Source organism: Anthonomus grandis, chromosome 9 (genome assembly GCF_022605725.1).
Source record: "Anthonomus grandis grandis chromosome 9, icAntGran1.3, whole genome shotgun sequence".
NCBI lineage: Eukaryota > Metazoa > Arthropoda > Insecta > Coleoptera > Curculionidae > Anthonomus > Anthonomus grandis.
This window is the reverse complement of record NC_065554.1, coordinates 21,154,275-21,174,188: the sequence shown is the minus strand read 5'-3', so window position 1 is coordinate 21,174,188 and position 19,914 is coordinate 21,154,275. Positions and strand designations below refer to the sequence as shown.

The 19,914-nt window shown below is 29.4% G+C and overlaps 1 protein-coding gene across 1 annotated transcript; it reads left to right on the top strand.

Annotated features, from left to right (window-relative positions):
- Positions 1 to 6,632: 6,632 nt before the first annotated feature.
- LOC126740267 (ferritin subunit) lies at positions 6,633 to 16,176 on the top strand. Its single transcript, XM_050446214.1, has 4 exons — positions 6,633 to 6,710; positions 15,388 to 15,665; positions 15,721 to 15,861; positions 15,919 to 16,176. The coding sequence occupies exons 1-4, from the start codon at positions 6,647 to 6,649 to the stop codon at positions 16,060 to 16,062; spliced, it is 627 nt and encodes a 208-aa protein (XP_050302171.1). The 5' UTR covers positions 6,633 to 6,646; the 3' UTR covers positions 16,063 to 16,176.
- The last annotated feature ends 3,738 nt before the right edge of the window (positions 16,177 to 19,914 follow it).

The window sequence follows — 19,914 nt, the reverse complement described above, 5'->3', positions numbered from 1 at the left end:
AGGAAAAACTACAAACCCAATGAAGTCTACTGACGTGAACCAAAACTGAAATTGCTTTACGTCAGAAGTTTTAATAGGGTAATTTTTTAATCTAAAGATATCAACCAAAGAGCTTGAATTAGTAAGGATTTGCTGAAGTGAAGCAAAATTTAAATCATTCATCTCGTAACTAGATTTGCTTTAAAGATTTGTTGATTCTTAATAATTCTGTGCACCCAATACTATTTTCACATTAGGAAAACAAAAAGATTACATGAAACCTTTTTTTTTTAGATCTTTAATTAATCTGAAAACAAAACAAGATTTACTTTAATGTAATTCAATTTTTGCCTTCATTCTCCCTGTACACACAAGTTTGCTGCGTTGAATTCCTTCTTCTATCGTTTCTTTTAATATATGGCTTTTCAGAAGCAAATGAAAACAATAAAATTGCCACAAACAATAGTTTTTCTTAAAGCCCAATTAATACATAATTTTGTAAGTTTTATAATAAAAACAAATTATCCTACAAGATCATACACTCTAATAATAATAAAGGTCAAAAAGACCCTTGTTCAAAATCAGGCGTTTACTCAATAACTCTATTTACATCCGACAGTCTGGCAGACAAATGTCTACAAGAGTTCACGAACGTATGACTTCTCTGATCTAAAAACTCTGATATAGTAGATACAAAGTCTGCTTTTGCAAACCATTTGTGTCAATGACGTTTTTAATTTTAAGCCACACTTAATTTTCAACAATCTGAACATGATTAATGTAGCCTATGATATATTTTAGTCGTGTAACGATGCGATATTGCATCTAAGGATGCTGTTTTCGACCCTCCCACATCGACAAACTATTGTTTTATTTATTTCTTAAACTTAATTTAATTTTTGCAACTCATTTTGGTAGCCTAACCTTATTTAATTATGTATTTGTTTTTAAGAGGTATGCATTATTAATAAATTGAGTTTACTAGACAGCTTTTACCTCAAGGTAATCTATTTTTATTAGTAGGTAGATTCTAGAAGTATATATATCTATCTGATTAGGCTTCGTGTGTGATTTTTTACCTTACTTTATTAATCATGCTCTGATACAAGGCGAAACACGTATAATCAACTTAATACAGCCCTTTGCTTGTGACTTTGACTTTGTGTTTTTATTTTGTTTTATATATTATCTGGTATGCAGTTAGCCCAATAGACATAATTAGAAAAGAATCTGTTACAATCACTATTTCTTTTTAAGTGTGGTATGATGACTGTAGCATCAAAGAAGAAATACGCAAATATTTTATGCAAGAGCTACTATATCTCCAGTGGTATCAATAATTTAGAACATAATAAGACATATCTGATGATTTTAGCCTAAGTAGATTAAAAGCTATAAAAAAAATCTTGGAACTTTAGCCAGCAAGGATCTATCTACGTAAAGCTTAATTTTGATTTAATATTTGTAGTGGTATTGGGTTTAAAGTTTTAACAGCTATAATGGACTCACCAAGTTACGCTGACGTGACGCAAAATTTAAATTGCTTCATGTGAGCAGACCTTTTTTTATTATTAATTCTTGAGACAGTAAATTGTTTAATTTTTTAAATTTCATTTATTAATCGATTTTGGAATAAAATATTAATTTTTTCTACAGGAAGCGTTTTCATAAGCTTGAAAATTAATAAAAGAATTTAAAAAAATTGAAATATTCGAAAATATATTCAAAAAGAAGAAATAAATGTTTAAGTTTCAAAATGTTTCTATAAAACGAAAAAATCATTTAAGGTTGTTTAAAATCGATTGCTTCAGTAAAATAAATATCTTGAAATAAACTGGTATTTAAAAATAAATTATTTAAATAAAAGAAAGATTAATACATTTAGAAAAATATAATTAAAAGTCATTACAAAATATAACACGTTGGATATAAAAATCCAGATTTTAAAATAATAATTACATTAAAAAAATTAAAAAACACAGAAATTTTTATTTTTTTTATTCCTTAATTTAAATTAGAGAGTATTTAACAAAAAATCGAAAAGAAGAACATTTTACAAAATTATTAGAAAATTATAATATATCATGAATATTTTGATGAGTTGTTTTAATTTGAAACCTTCGATCTTTTAGTCTTTAATTAGACCTATTAAATTAACAAAAGGAATCCAGGCTTCTTAAGAAATAATATTAATTTTTTTATTCGACAAGTAGTAAAAAGAGAAACAAAAAATAACTAAAAATTAGGCATGATTTTAATAAACAGGGTACACGAAATTGTAGGTTATGCATATTAAAACATAACTTTGCTACTGGCTGTTTTTTCTAGAAAAAAAATATAATTTATTTTAATGAACAGAATATTAGGACATCTGTTTTATTATTATATAGATTTGGTTGTCTCATATCTGAAAGAACATTAAAGAGTCTATAAGTCTAGTCGTGAATGCCTTAGGACTTCAGATTCTATACCTTGCTATCAATTGTTTAGTTTGCAATATTAAAAATGCAAAGGAATTATTATTTGCCGACAATTTCAAATGTTTTTTCAAAGACTCAAGGGAGGGAAGTGGTGAAAATTAAATACTTTCAGATTAAATGTCAATAAGTTTACTTGTATGTCTTTCACCCTAAATGATAAACAACTTTAAAGAAAATCCCAGATGAAAGATCTAGCACTAATTTTTGACCCCCTCTTTTAATTTCTAAGCACATTTTATCTAAAGTAGAAAAAATCCAAAAAAATTCTGGATTTATTACTAGAACCACTAGGGATCTAAGTGTTAAAGTGATTTCTTATATTTTTGATAATTTGGTTTTGCCAATTCTGGAATATGAGTATATTTTGTAACACCAGTACAGTTAGTACCTGGATAGCAATGATAGAAGGAACCTGTCGTGAGTAAAAGAAGAATTAAAGTATTTCCGTGCACTATTTTAAGAATACTGAAAAACAAAAAAGATTGTTCTAAGATGTTTAGTTATATATATATTAGATATATATTAGATATATATTAGATACTATATTATAGTTACCTATTATTTTGATTAGAATAAATACTCTCCATCCAAAAATATTTTATCTAGCTTGTTTGCACCAACCCTCATAGAAGTTCTTCCTTTTATAAGCCTAAATATTCTAACCTGTATGCTTCCAGTTCAAGACAATATAATACTAAATAAACTAAAACAGAACTAAACTGAGCAGTAATATGTTTATTATTGCAGGTAATTTCTGGGTTATAAGTTATTGTATTATATGTATTTTATAATTACTTGCTTTTGTATTTCTTTTACGATTAATTTCATAAGTACAGTGTCCCATTTTGGGTACTTTTGCGGGATATCTCCGTTATTTTTAGAGATAGAGAGTTGCGGTTTTCGCGAAACTGTGCTACTTTTTCGTAAAACTAAAGATGCTGTTAACAAAATTTTCATAGCCCTTTTATTTTTTAAGATACAGGGCATTTTTGAAATATTTGTATTTTGGGACCCCCGTCGTATCTCCGTTATTTTTATAGTTTTTGTAAAAGTAAAAACTCATTCTTATAGATTTTTTCCATAGAATCTAGTATGGTATAGATATATTTTTTTTGATTAATAGTTTTTCAGTTATAACCCAAACTTATGTTTTTTTAAACGGAACACTATATATTTATTGTTCATTACTTTTTTTACCTTTTCAAAAATATATAACACTATGGACTTATTTTCAAAAATACGCAAATAACTAAGAATTTTCTAAATTAAATGCATAATTTAATACTAGGGCATGAATAACATGAATAATCATGAATAATAGACAAATAAAAGGTTACAAATTAATAACGACGAATGGGGGGGGAATTGACGAATTGGAAATCATTCTTATTTTTTTTTGTAATAAAGGAACATAAAAAATAAATACAGGGTGTTTCTTAACCTATACTCATAAACTTGGAAAATTATTGCTAATGATAAATAATGACTAATAGTGAAAAAAAAATTAAGTAAAATATTTTTAGTTTCTGAGATAATTCTTTTTTTTTTTCACAAAAATGTAAGAACTTTATCAGGTGGAATTTTGTTTTCAAATTAAGAAGTAAACAAGTCCGGATGATGTTTGTTATGTTTAGTAGTACCTACTTTGCTATCAGTTGATACAGTTGTGGTCGTATTTCGTTTTTTATTAAAATTATGCCGCATAATTTTTCAAATGAGGAACTAATGGACATGTTACTGGCATACGGGGAATCAAGACAAAACAGTGTGGCTGCAGCTAATCTTTATGCACAAAGGTTTCCTCATAGGTATCTTCCGTCGCGTGAAGCTTTTTTGCGTGTGGTTCAGCGGGGTAGAGAAACTGGAAATTTGCGGCCGAGGCCAGGGCAACATGGTGGAGCCATTAGACCTAGGCGCATTTTAAATCTGGTGAATTTGATTTTAGATATCATCGAAGAGCATCCTGACGTAAGCACTAGAACAATTTCAACGCAATTTGGATTATCACCAGTCACAGTTTGGCGAATTTTAAGGCATGAATTACTGTATCCATTTCACGTCCAAAGGGTACAAGCTTTACTTCCAAGGGATCATGCGCCTCGAGTAAACTTTTGCGAGTGGTTGTTACATCAGCAGCAGTTAAACCCAAACTTTACCAGGAACATTTTAGCTACGGATGAAGCAATTTTCACACGCAATGGTATTCAAAATTTTCGCAACACGCATTTTTGGGCAGTTGAAAATCCGTATGCCATTCGGCGAACAAACTTTCAACAACGATTTTCAGTAAATGTGTGGGCTGGAATTGTTAACGGAATACTTATTGGCCCTTTCATTTTGGATAATCGTCTAACTGGTGCTCTTTATTTACAATTCTTGCGACAAAATTTGCCCGTACTCCTTGAAGAAGTCCCTCTTCACATTAGGCAGAATTTGTGGTTTCTTCACGATGGTGCTCCACCACATTTTGCGCGACCAGTGCGACGGCATTTGGATCGAATGTGCTCCGAACGATGGATAGGCCGAGGTGGTCCAATTGGATGGCCTCCTCGATCACCCGACCTTAATCCGCTTGACTTTTATTTTTGGGGCCACCTAAAATCTCTGGTGTATGTAACCGAAGTTGACAATGAACAAGAATTAAGAAATCGGATATTTGCTGCCGCCGAGGAAATTCGACTACAACCTGGATTAGCTGCTGTCTGCAATTCTTGGATTAGGCGTGCTTAATTATGTATTGAAAGTCATGGAAATAACTTCGAACAGTTACTATAATAGTTAAATAAACATTTATTTTGGAGAATTTACGTTTTTTTTAATTTTAATTAATAAGTCGTTTATCTCCGTAACTAAAACTATTTTACTATTTTTTTTTCACTATTAGTCATTATTTGCCGTCAGCGATAATTTTCCAAGTTTATGCGTATAGGTTAAGAAACACCCTTTATATATATATAATGAACACTACAAGAAAACAACATTTTTACAAGAGATATTCAAAATAACCACCATCTTCTCTGATACAAAATTGGCACATTTTTGTAACCCTTTGAATAGCATTTAAAATAATAATTTGTCTCCTTCTCAGATTTTAAAATGCTAAATGAATTGCGTCTTGAAGTTCTATGAGATTATTGCATTGTCTTTTATACACTTGACCTTGTATATACCTCCATAAAATTATTTATTTATTTATTAACGGTATCAAGCAATTTTACAAAAATAAAATAATACAAAAGATACTTATATTAATTCAACTTAAGCTTGATAATAGTAAGACATAAATCAAAACCAATTAATTTAAAGAAACATGTTAATTTAATAAAGAACAATATATTTGTAATTTTTTTTGTTTCTTGTTATAAATAGCCATGGCCTCCCATTAAATTATGAATTTGATCATTTAAATTTAGAAAAATATATTTTTTTTGCGCATTTTTGAAAAAAAGTACTGTAAATACTGTTATATATTTTTTTAAATGTAAAAAAGGCCAATATTATGAACTTACGAAAAAGTAGCATAGTGTCGCGAAAACCGCAACTCTCTATCTAAAAATAACGGAGATATCCCGCAAAAGTTATCATATCTTAACTTACCTAGTATGTGTAAATCTGTAAATGGCTTTATAGCTGGTTGATACATGTAACAAATAAATAAATTTAAAGTTCAAAGGCCCATGCCTGAAAGGGAGAACTGAAAACTTGTACTAAAGAACAAGTAGTATCCAAGTATTAAATTTTTTTAAATTTTTGCACCATTTTTAATATTCCTAAGTTTTGCAAGTTCCTCAGATGATTTTTAGTTTTGCACTTTTAAAAATTAAGCTCAAAAATAACTTACCGACAACTACTAGTCATATACTATGAAACTATATTACTGATAATATAGTTGCACTCGAAACTTACAATTTAAACAACGGCAACGTCGCACCGTTCGCGCGCAAAAGCGAAATCAAGCATCTGCTCTGTATGTATCTACGACGATGTATTTCAGTGGTGTGCAATGAAAAGAGGTTAGATATCCTACTAATTTGTGTGTCGTGTGCAAAAAACATTGTTTTTATATTAACCAAAAGGGTTTTTACAGTAGATTAAACCGTGCGATAGTCTTCTACACCAGTGCGTGTAAAGACTTTGTGACTGCGATTGTCTCATTTCAATTTTTTTCTCTAGATAATAATAACACAATGATGAAGGTACTAGGAATTGTTGCCTTGTTTATGGTCCTTGGTGCCCATGGAGATCTCCAATGTAAGTATCAGCTGATTATTTTTTTTTTTAATTAAAACGTATAAATTCATTAGTCATGCGCATTTTAATAGGTTTTCAAAGGCCTACTTGGATCGATATAAACATATAAGGCATTATTGACCTATGACCTTGGCAAGTCCTTTGTTTTGGCCAAATGCATGATTGCTAAAAGGTTAAGTGTCGGTCTTAATAAATACAGTGAGCTTTTATGTGGGTTATCTGTGGAAATTTTAGACGATGGTTATTAATGCGAAATTTCGTTGTCACTAATTATTTGTTTTGTATATAAACAAAGGCCTTTAAAAATATCATGTGGTAGACTTGCCAAGATTTGAAACGTAGTTTGGCACTAACATATCAGTCATTTAATGAGACTTTTTTATTTGCATCAGTACCTAAATAAAAATAGGAATTAGATTTCTATTTTAAGTGGTTGGGAAAATTTACATTTTATTTACAAATTTACTCCCTAAAGTTTCTAGTACAAGTTTTAGTCAATTTTTTGGACTTCCTTAGGTTGTATGTATGTACCTACCTACTCAAAGCAAATTTGCTTAATTGCCTTTACAAATTAAAAGTTCTTGTTTTTTCTGACTCATGCAGTTAGATAAGGCAAAGTGAAAGCTAGAAGTCTGTATTATTAGGATCTCTTATGATTTTTAGAATTTTTTGTCATTTCAGTCAATTTTCTTATTAATGTTTTAGTTTAGGGTCTTAAAAATCAGGAAAACTTTCCTAGTATTCTTATATATTGATACTTTTAAGTTAAAAAAAAAACTAACAGCATTCTTCTTAATTTATCAAAGTATTCATTGATCTAGTCAAACCTTGCTTGATTTTATTAGAATCTTTAAGCAATTTGTTTATGATTTAAGTACCTGGATGTTCTTATTATGCTTAAGGCTCCGCTAGCCACACAGCTGAGGGGCAGTGGTGAGAGACGCGGTAGTAATAAATGTCTATTTTAGAAGGGTTGATAAAATTTCAGGCACCCTCTTACGCCGGGATCTGATGTAATTTCAGGGTTGGCCTACATAAATTTGGTGCAGGTTATGCAAGTATAATTATATACCTGCATTACTACCTAATATTGCTATTATATATGCATTTTTGGTTTTTTTTTTGTTTAGTGCGTGATAGTTCCGAAATGTAGCCATGTGGTTTCGTTGCGATCATTTCTTGCATTTTATTTTGGTGGTTACATACTGAAAAACTGAAAAGTGTTCCTGTGTTTTCAATAGTATTTTTTTTTAAATACTTGTAAAATATGGATGCTAAAAGTGAATGATTTAAAAGCCGACTTAGGTTAAATGCAGTTAGAAAACGTCCAGGTCCGAAAAAAGGACAGATTGTAAGTATATATGTAATTATAATGTTTTTTGTTTTCATAATTATAATTTTTAATTTCCGTTAAATTATCATTGCTCTTTGGTAAGAAATAAAAAAAAGTACGATCCGCACCAAAGCACTATGTTGGCAGAATCATGACGTGCGCATTGTTCATTTAGAGAAGAACCAATAAAAAAAGCAGGAAATATATTTCCGGAATTTTATTTAATTAAAATATTAAACAATATACGGGGTGTTTTAAGAAATAGAGCGTGTGTTGTGTAATAGAGCTCTGGTTTCTTTTTAGACGATTATGAGGGGCAAACTACCTAAATATTTTCAAATGTTAGTTGGGTTGGGTCCTGGTGGGGTTTATCTGGTACTAATAAATAAAAAAAACAAATTTATTTGATCAAATATTGTTTTGTTTATTTAGATCAACTCAACTAGGGAAAAATGTTTGGTAATTTATATAAAATGTGGCGCCAAGGAATACCTAAATATTAAATATAGTCTTACATTATTAATCTATATATCTGATAAAAACTCATCCTTCCGATTACCCCATCACAGAGCGCAAAGCAGAAGAAATGGGACGAGAATATCAATTCCTAAAGTTCCCTCCACCGAAAATAAATTTTGCCGGTCCTACAAAAAACCGGCCGAATAATACAAATACCAAATATTTGTATGCAAAGAAAATTATCATTTTGAAAGAAAAACGGAGAAATTAATAAAAACCACAAATGGTTTTACCAAATACAAGGCCAATTGTTGGTAACTGGGAGATCCTACTGCTGCTTTACAGTTAGGACGCCTTTGGGCATTAAGAAGGACATTATTTTAAAAAACGATGTATTCTGCGAAAACATGAAAAAGAAATTAACTATATTCTATTCGATATGTTATTTACCTGAGCTTGTAGATCCTCGCAAAAATAGAAATATGCATGTTAGAAATATTTCCCTAAAAGAATATACGATTGTATAAGTTTTTTTTATATGTAGCCAACTTTGTATATTTTGTAATAAATGTGTTCTTTTGTTTGATTTATGTGTTATTGGTCTTTATTTTTATTATCATCGCATTTTACAATTATACCAAATCGAAAAAATTTACCATAAAAACTCTTATTCAAAGTATCTATCTAAATTGGATATTAAAATAAGAAGAAGGTATAGCAATGGAGTCAAGCAAGTAGGTAGGTAGGTATGAAAAAAAATTTACTAAATAAAACCATATATTAGGATCGAAAAACTGGAATAAAAAAACGCCAAAAAGAGTTTCTATAAAACGAAAGAGGAACAAAACAATCATATTATCCCACCCTTATCTGCAACCCCTTGGACAGGGTGACATACACCCCTAAAATCTTAAATAGAAAGGGCAGTCGAGTGACATCAATTTCCTGAAATGTGGCTTTCTATGGTATCATTGGAAAGCATCTTTCAAAAGCTTCAAGATGATCTATTACTCGACCCCCCTTTCTATTTAAGATTTTAGGGGTGTATCTCACCCTGTCCAAGGGGTGCAGATAAGGGTAGGATAATATGCTCCTTTTTGTTCCCCCTTCGTGTTATAGAAACTGTTTTGAGCGTCTTTTTATTCCAGTTTTTCGTTCCTAATATAAATGGTCATTTCAAGTTTTTAAATTGTCACCTCATATATTATTCTATTCCTAAATATTCCTAATCACTACAATAAGTTCCTTTTTTTCAAATCACTTCCTTTTTAAGAACTGTCAAATAGAGAATAAAACCCTTAAATTCATTTAATTTTTACCATCCAAGAAATTTGGAATTTAAGAGAGATTGATAGAAAACTGGAATAATAATAATCCTGTATTTTTTAGGCTATTTTAATAATAGTGTTGATTTAATTTAATAGGCTTTAGTAATCTGAATTTTTATTCTCAGCGCAATTAATTAATTTAATACATTTATTAAATTAATTTACTGCCATTTTCATAAAATCACAATGATTAATCAAAACACGAGCACAACTTTTTCCTTAAAAAGTAGTAGGTACCTAGTTGATTCAAATATGCCTTTACTAACATATAGATCTGATTCCAATATGACTCTTATATTTAAATTTAAATAAAATATTTAGAATACGAACCTGAAAACCTCCCATCTCATCAAGTATCAAGTACTCATATAATCAGCAGAGGCCGCCACGTCGCTGCTAGTAAAAATGCACTTGTAAGGCTCTCGAAATCCGCGAATATTTCAGTAATGGTTTAACTTTTTTTTTAAATTTGACTAGCCTTTAGACAAAGGTTTGGTCGATGTCTATAATTAAGTTTAAACTTAATTTAAAATTTATAATTACTCTTAAATGGCGTTTGAATATTAACAATGTTTGATTAACAAATTTATATATTTCAAGGCATATCCTCAGATTTTCATATAATTACGGACTACGGAATGTGTTGATCCTTTATTCATAAAATTTTAAAAAAATGGGTCAAAAAGTCTAACGGTTTTCAAATTATACCCGGATTTCTAAACCCTTAAAATGATATTTTCGCATGACCGTGATGCGGAGCCTTAAAATCTGATAATACTAGGAAGGACTTAATTTACATCCTCTACCTACCCTAGACATCCCTAGAAAAATATTGGTTTTTTTCTATAAGGAATTTTTTTAATTTGCTTGACTCACTTAAAAATTGTAATATTTTTTTTAATCTTTAAAGTTCTAGTCAGATTGACTAGAAATTTATAGGAGTTTGCTTAATTTTTGACACTTTCTTAGGCTCATAACAAAATTTACTCATATTTTGCTTTAAGTGACTAGATAAAATAAGATTTGTTTGTCAGATACTTACAACTTATTTGATTAAGTATTGGGACAAATTCAGAAATGTTTTCTTCCTTAACTCCTTGAGAAATATTACAAAAATTATAGAAGTCTTATTGTAGAATTGATTTTAGAGTCTAGTCTAGTTGTTTATTTATTTGCCTAAGTTACAAAATACAATTTTATACCTGGTTTTAGATTTCTTCTGCAATTTCTTCTGAATTCTTAGGTAATTAAAGCAATTAGTGTTTGCAATTTGCCTGGACTAAATAAGAATGTATCTCTATTTTTATATACAGTAGTGGCCAAAAGTAGATAGACAAAGTATTATTTTCATATAATTGTTTAAAGATTCACCCACAGGTCCCCTAGATTTTAAATTATTCTTATTTGTAAGGCGGTCTATAAAAAGATACCAGTAAATTTCAGTTAAATATTTTGCTTGCTATCAGATAAAGCAATAATAAAAATATAGCTGGTCAAAAGTAGATTTTGGAATTATTTTTTTGTCTAGATATTTATAAAATAAAATTAGTATAGTATTGCTTCTCTTTAACTTAAGGTGCAACATGCCACGCGGAATTAGATTCTCTCTTGATTTAAGACAACGCATTATTAATAACAACGCATATCGCGCGGGTGATCGTCAAATTGATATTGCTCGTAGATTTGATGTTAAAAGAAAAGCTGTTTGGGCAATTATCAAAAGATATGAAAGGACAGGATCATTAGAGCCAAAAAATAAATCTGGTCGACCAAAAAAAATGTACATTAGAGCTGTACGCAAATTAAAACAAATTAGCCAGAATAACCCTTTCATGTCTTCTCGTCAAATTCAGATAGAATTACAGGCTAGAGATTTGTATTGTGTCCTCAAGGACTTGTAAGACGAAGGTTGGTAGAAGAGAATCTATTTGCACGTAGGCCAGCAAAAAAACCATTCCTTTCAAAAAAGAATCGCTTAGCCCGATTGGAATTTGCACGTCAGCATATACACTGGACTGGACAAAGCATGAATGGAAACGTGTTTGCTGGAGCGACGAATCGAAGTTTAATTTGTTTAATTCCGATGCAATTCAGTATGTTAGACGTCCTTCTGGCCAGCGTTTGAATCCCAAGTACACAAAACCCACAGTTACGCATGGAGGTGGATCAGTGATGGTTTGAGGTTGCTTCTCAGGTTATGGAATGGGCCCGTTACATCGCATAGAGGGCATAATGGACAGGTTTATGTACAGGGATATTCTCAGAGATGTTATGTTGCCCTATGTCGAAGACAATTTACCATTGTGATTCCAATTCCAGCAAGTTAATGACCCGAAGCATTCCTCCAAAATTATGAACAATTTTTCAAAGAAGAAAAAATACCAGTTTTAAAATAGCCATCCCAGTCACCCGATCTTAATCCCATCGAAAATTTATGGGAAATTGTAGATCGTGATATTAGAGATACAAACTATTCAAATAAAGGTGAATTATTCGAATGGTTGCAACAGAAATGGAAAAATATTGGTTTTAAACTCTTAGACAATCTTATTGAATCAATGCCACATAGATGTCAGGCTGTAATAGACAATAATGGGTATTTTACAAAATACTAATATTGTAGATGGTTTAGTTTGTAATTAAAAAAAAATAATTTGAAAAAAAAAGAGTATTGCTTATTTTTTAAATTTGTCTATCTACTTTTGTCCAGTGTATATTTAGTTATTTCTTATTATTTACCAAATTAGGTGATTGTTTCTAGAGAATGTTTTATTATTTTTATACATGTTTATGTTATATCCCTTAATATACCATACCCACCCATAATATACTTAAATATCTTTATTATAGAATTTTTATTTCCTTTGATTTGTTAAAAAAACCATTTGTCTATCTACTTTTGGCCATTACTGTATATCTATCCCTAAGTTAATAGTCCAAAAGGGTATACTTTTCTATCCTTCCTCCATCTCTTTTAATTTTTATAAGCACTAAAAGAAATCTTAACAAGTAATACGTGTATGTATTTTTTTTAATTAAATTATTTAATTAAGTATATTTTGTGATGCCTTTTAAATGAATATTAAGGCAATATTTATAACTATTTAAGTACCTGGACAAAAGGAGCATTTTTTTTTAATTATTATAGAAAAATTAAAGACTTTAGTTGTCTGAAATTATTAAAATTGACTAATATTTCCTGAAATAAATTCAGTTCTTGAAAACTGTTTATACTTCCAGAGGTATGGTTATAAGATTGAAACCTAATCACTATACTTATATTAATTATCCAAAACCTTTTTAGTAATTTAAGTGTAAATTAAAAAATCTCATTTTACTATAAAACTTTATATAAACCCTGATCATTAAACAGTCACTATCCTATTTATCAGGAATAGAATACATATTCGAATATAAAACAAATAAAGTGATAAGACTTCTAGAAAACAATTACCATTATAATTATATATCGTAATTATGTTGGAACAGACAACATTCATTGTACACTGATAACCAATAAAATTAAAATTATTGATATTATCTCTTATTATTTCCTCTCAAAAAAGATTTACGTAATAGAAATAATGTTTTTTTAATATCACGTAAAACTTGAATTTCTACTTAAAACTTTCGACGTACTTTGGTCTTAATAAGCAGGTCTTTGGTTAAACGTTGGTCTTAAAATTTGGCAAATTAAAATTTGATTATGAAACTTTATTTAATTTTAAGTGATCTTTAATTATATTTTCACGTTTATCATCGTCAGCGATAAAATTATCATATTTTGATGAGGAAATTTTAAACTAATTATTCACATATTGAGAACAATTATATTGACACTCAAGCACCAAAATTGAGCGCCAGTCTTGATAATAAAATAAAGATAAAATATTTCAATCAATGCTGATATTAAGTTTACTATTTGTGGTTAATTTTCCAAAATGTGGCTAATTTCTTTTTATCAAAGGTAAATTCTTTAGGATTTCTAAAAAAAAACAAGTCGAATAAAGTAATATGTCGTGGCTGTACTGGCATTATATCAATTCCGTCAACCTCACGTTAAAATTTAATGAATTTTTCTAAGTTTGTCACTTTACACACTGTTTAATTCCTGGCAGCTCTGTTTTAAAATTTTGCAGATCATTTCCTCGTAATGTTAGGCTTGTTTTTGTAATTTTTTGTCTCTTGTGTTCATCTCTTACTTCTTTAACTTTTAGTTCCTACATTTGCAACTTTATCGCTGATGGCATGCATTTGCAATACCTTGAGATTTTAATAATTTTAATAATTTCCTCTTGTTTCACCCAAAGACGTAGTTGAATTTGAATATGAATAACTTGTATTAATTCTTCTACTTCCATGGGGTCTCCTGAGTCAACATCTTTGAACGATTTTGACTTCTGTTTAGATTAAATGATTTGAATCTTGAATAAGTCAAAACCCAGAAATCACTTAACGCAAGAAGACACAAATATCACAACGAACTTTTTTGAGATTTGAGAAAGAAATCATTATTAAAACACTTTTGCTCTACTCGGTGAAGATATCAAGGGATACTCTTTCAATAGTAATTACTGGATACTTGCCAAGTCAAGTATTTCTATCATCATAGACGAATTATAATAGCACAGGCAAATATCTAGTAATGAAACTTCAAAAGGCCAATACCTACTTATCTTTGTCCCTTGTAACTGTAAAAATCCTTAATGTTAGGACCTGTCTGCCTTTTATTTGATGAACAAATGAATTATATACTCTTACTAATCTTTCCAACCAGCATGGAGAAATCCTTATCACTTCTTAGTGGTATTGTCACTGTTCCATGAATGATTATTATTTAAGGTGCCAGTTTAAATGACCAATATCACAGTTTTTATGTTAAGGCTGAATATTTTTGTTCATAACCTATTGCTTGCCTTAACTAAACATCTTTCTAAAGTTTCTATCACCAGGGTTAAAATAAATGAATTCTTTGGATTTACTGGACATTAACCAGGTCCAAAACGCTTCTGTAACTTTTGGAAAGAACCAAAATGGACGAACCAGTAAGCTGAGTTATTCTCCTTGGGTCTTGATACATGGTAGGTCTTAAGGTTCTTGCTACCTGTCTACCAGTCGTGTGGCCCTGAGTTCGACTCCTATATGGTCATTTGTGAATGTCCGATTTAGTTTATAAAAATTATTTTAATTGTAGTGGCTGCAAAGCCATCAACCATTAAAAAAAAATTAGTCTTTAACTTCAAAAGCAAGTTTCATAGCTCCTTGGACTTATTGTTCATCCATTCATCTGGGCTCTACCATAGTCAACTGTTCATGTTCGTAACATGTGATAGTGGTTATTTGGAAATTTTGTTTGGTTCGATGTAAGATATTGAAAATTATCTTCTCATTCTTTTTCTTCTTATGATCATCCTCACTATGATTCAGGCCTGCATTCAAAATTGTATAGTTTAAGTAAGCTAATAAAGTGATGCTGCAATATTTCATATTCATACATTTTTTTGAAGAATCAATGAAATTATAAATTTAAAACTGACCTATTTTATTCTATCTCTAGGTGAACACCGAGCACCAAACGTTCCAAAAGAATGGATAGACATGCAAACCAGCTGCGTGAGCGCAGTTCGTTCTCACGTTATGGAAGAACTGAGAGCAGCCATGCAATATATGGCCATGGGCGCTCACTTCTCCAGAGACCAAATAAACCGACCTGGATTCGCCAATTTATTCTTTAAGGCGGCTAGTGAGGAACGAGAACACGCTATTAAACTTATCGAGTATTTGTTGATGAGAGGAGAACTTACTTCTGAAGTTTCTAATATGATCACGAGAAATGTAAGTGTTACTGAACTTTTTAGGTTATTAATCTTTAGTGAATCAATATTTTTAGATGTCTCCTAATGTTACAAACTGGGCCAGTGGTGCTTCCGCTTTAAAAGACGCCTTGATGCTTGAAGCAAGTGTTACCAAGAAGATCAGGAATTTGATTAAAGTTTGTGAAGATGATCCTGCCAACTTCAATGACTATCATGTGAGCATTATGTGACAAAAGTTTATTATACTTGACTGAATTTGTTGTTTTTTGCAGCTGGTGGATTATTTGACTGGCGATTTCTTGACTGAACAGTACGAGGGCCAGAGAGACTTGGCTGGTAAGCTGTCCAGCTTGGAGAAGTTGATGAATAAACACGGTGCTTTAGGAGAATTTTTGTTCGATAAGAAGCTTATGTGAGTTATTAATGTGTCAACACCTGTTTTAAGTGATAAATTATTAGTGATAAGGTTATAAAAAGTGGTCATTGATTTTTTTCTTACTTTATTATCAAATAAATTATTTATAAGTTGATGGAGTTTTTTTTATCACTATTACCCACATATGCAAAGTAATCCGATATCCATTTGGTTTATATAATATGCATACCGACATACATATATAGGTTTAATATACTTAATGACTATTGAAGTATCCAATAATTCCGGATGTCTAACCGATTAATTTTATATTATATCATTTGACGCAGGCCATAGAAGCTAAATAATTTATAGCTAAATTGGAATTAATTTTAAATGACTTTTCTTCAGTTAATAAATCAGAATGCTTAAAAAACTGGACTAACATTAATTAACGTGATGGTATTTCTGAGGTTCAAAATTATGTCAACATTTCAAGCCCATTATCTGTTTTATATAAATGCTGACTAATAAAGGAGTCATATTTAGCAGCTATTAATTAATATAGTCATGCTTTATTTGAATAATGGACTTGATTTAATAATGTTAACGAGATTAATGTCTGAAGGTTGCTTTATTAGATTATTGTGTTCTCGACTATATTTTAACTAAATTTTTGGTCCTATGTGAGAAAAACAAACTATGGCTAGGGAGTTTTATTTTTAGTCATAAGGTCAGTCATAAGCTACACTAAAATATAAATTGAGTATTATTGGATAGAAATACCTAAATTAATACCCTGGTAATAATCAGGTTTGAATTTGAGTCATAAATTCATTCAGGCATCATAGAATCTTATAATTACAATTTTGTGACTTCAATCGGTTTTTTTGAGCCATATAAAAACAAATATGTCAAAATAAAATATTCTTATTTTTGTTAGAATATGATATGTTATTATTTTGTAGCTGCAATATGACTATAGCCACAATTGGTCCTGACTTTTAGTGATATAGTATAGACTCTTGACGGTATCTTTCAATGACCTATCATTTTGCAATTAAAATTTAGCTTTATTGGTCATAAACACATGTTATAGCCAAAATTTACTTGTTTTTATTCTTGGTTTATCGGAAGTCATTAAAAGGCAAATATCTCGCAATTATCGCGACTTTTAATCACTTAATATTTGTGTGCTTAAAATTTGATTTTATATACCAAAAATAAATTATGGCCAATTATGACTGATAATAATAATTATCGGCTTAATTTTGTATCATAAAGTAGCAAATTATTCTTAAGCTGCTTGTAATAATTAACTGTAAAAAAATGCAAATAAAATTATTTTTTTTAAGAGTGCAGAATTCGTAAGACTTATTATGGCTGATTTCGGTTTCAAATATAGTTCGTTATTGATATAATGTTAAGTAAACTTCGTCATTAATTGGTTATAAATTATAACAATTAAATGAAATTTATTATAAAATAATGCCATTAAACAAACAAACATTGCATTTGACCATTTTAGGCAAATTTGATTAAAAAAAACTTAAAAATAGTCAAATCTGATTGGGTTATCATTTGGCTCTATTATAACAAAAACTACTTAAAAAAATCTTAGAATTTTTATATAAAAAAAATAAAATATATCTCAAAAATGGCTAATCTACTTCTTTTATTAGAATTTTATTTTGAAACATCAATAAGCATATCATATCATAGTAATAACTTTTACTTACTTATCAGCAGTTAATGGCTTATATTTTTCTTTATAATAAGTCTTTATAAATTATTTCTTTGACTAAAAAACATGACAAATCATACTTCATCCATAATATGAATAAGATATTAAGTAGTAATTCGTAATTAGTTTGCATTTTGTGTGATAAAGTAGCAAATGTTGTCATTAAATGATTTTGCTATGTTAAAAATTTAATTTTACTGGCTAAGAGACTAATACAATTAGCCATAATTCGATTTCATTTTATGTGATGGCTATTTATAATCAACTATAATAATTATCATTCTTTATTTTTGGTCATAAAGCCAGTAGATTATTTTTTCTACATGCATATATTCTTATATTATTAATAAATAGTCATAAAATAATTAATCATATTCTTACATGCAAACGCAAATATCTCTTATTGTTTCATGGCCCATTATTTAGCTTTATGGCTCACAAAATCTGACTAAATATTTGTGATTGTGCTTATTATTAGACATTATTTATTTTGACTTGAGACTTAGATTGGATTATTAAAAAAATTAAATTATAACTAATTATCATGCCTTCTTATCAGTTATGAGGCAACAAATAGGACTGACAGGTGTAATGTTTACAATTTGGTCAATACATTATTATGGCTCAGTCAGACTACCAAAAGTAGCAAGAGCATAGTTACTTATCCCATTTTTTTTATAACTTGACTTTATTATTCGAAAAAATAATAACTCATGACCCGATGTAATTGAGTCATATAAGGTAACGACTATCGACTAAATAATTACCATTCATTGCTATATTTTTTATACAAAGCAAACTATGGTTTATGATATGACTATAAAATATAGCTATACCAATTATAATTTGTTGTGCTTAAATCATAAAATAGTAACTAACACGTAAAAAAAATTGCCATTTATTGTCTAGTACAAATTAATTTAATTAAAACTTGTGTTAATTACAGTTCATTTAATAAGATATATTGCTAAAAATGTTGATCTTTTGTGGCCATTAATTAATAACCATTAGATATTAAATCAAAAAATATAAATTCCATTTTTTTTTTAAATTTTACATTTCCTGATGAAATAAATCTGTTAATAAAAAGGCTATTTTCCCAACATTTTGAAAATGGGTAATTAGGTTTGGGTAATGTAGTAAGTAGTAAACACGTGGTGATAAGGCCGATATAATTATTTATAGACCCATTACCCTTATTTCTTCAGTCGTGAATGTGTTTTAAATAGCAATAAAGAACAGACTAACAAAATTTCTGAAAAAATAAAGACCTCTCTCGTAATCAATTTGATTTCCGTATTAGTAGATCGACTAAGGATTCTATAGCTTTTTTAATGAAACAAACTTATCAGGGCCTAGAAAATAAAGACGTCTCTATGGATATTCGTCAATTTAGCCAAAGCTTTTGATACCGTTTGTCATTCCAAGCTTCCTAGCAAACTAAACTCTGTTGGTAAAAGGGGACCGTGCCTTGATTTAATAAAGAGTTATCTATTGGATTGACAACAAACTGTAAAAATAGGTGAATCAACAATTTTTAAAATTATTAAATATGGTGGTCCTCAGATCACGGTCCTTTATTATTTATTCTTTATATGAATGGTGTTTTTGACCTTAAGCTAAATGGCTAAATAGAAAACTTTGCAGATGATACGTTTTTATTCCTAAAATATTAGCTGTGGACTGAGAAAGAAAACATTGAAAAGCAAAATTTATTCAAATTAAAGGAGTGGTTAGATTTCAATACTCTCACCTTAAATGCTAATAAAACTCATTTTATAATATTACCTAATTACAGCTCAGGAATTAATTGTATAAACGCCTCACACGCGTCTGAATCTATTAATATAATAGCTTCTAATTCAATAAAATATCTAGGAATTCAAATTAGTGACTATTTAAGGCGGAACTTACAGGAAAACCATGTAATTAATAAATTAAGATATAAATTGATAGAATTTGTCTATTTTACTCAAAAAGTCCCCATTATGATTTTAAACGACGAAAAAAAAACAAAAAGTCAAAGACTTTTAAGACCGAGACTTTACATTTTACATTTACACTTTACATTTTTTAACGCTAGACAATTATATAATAAATTTTTTTTCTCAAAATCTTTAAGAAAAAAGAACCTCTAAAAGATCCACATAAAACTAGTGTGTAAGTGTG

Bases quoted from the DNA above. Each gene is read 5' to 3' on its own strand.
- LOC126740267 (XM_050446214.1), top strand. From the start codon at position 6,647: ATGATGAAGGTACTAGGAATTGTTGCCTTGTTTATGGTCCTTGGTGCC. The intron at 15,666-15,720 runs GTAAGTGTTACT...CAATATTTTTAG, and splicing joins CTAATATGATCACGAGAAAT to ATGTCTCCTAATGTTACAAA. The intron at 15,862-15,918 runs GTGAGCATTATG...TGTTTTTTGCAG, and splicing joins CCAACTTCAATGACTATCAT to CTGGTGGATTATTTGACTGG.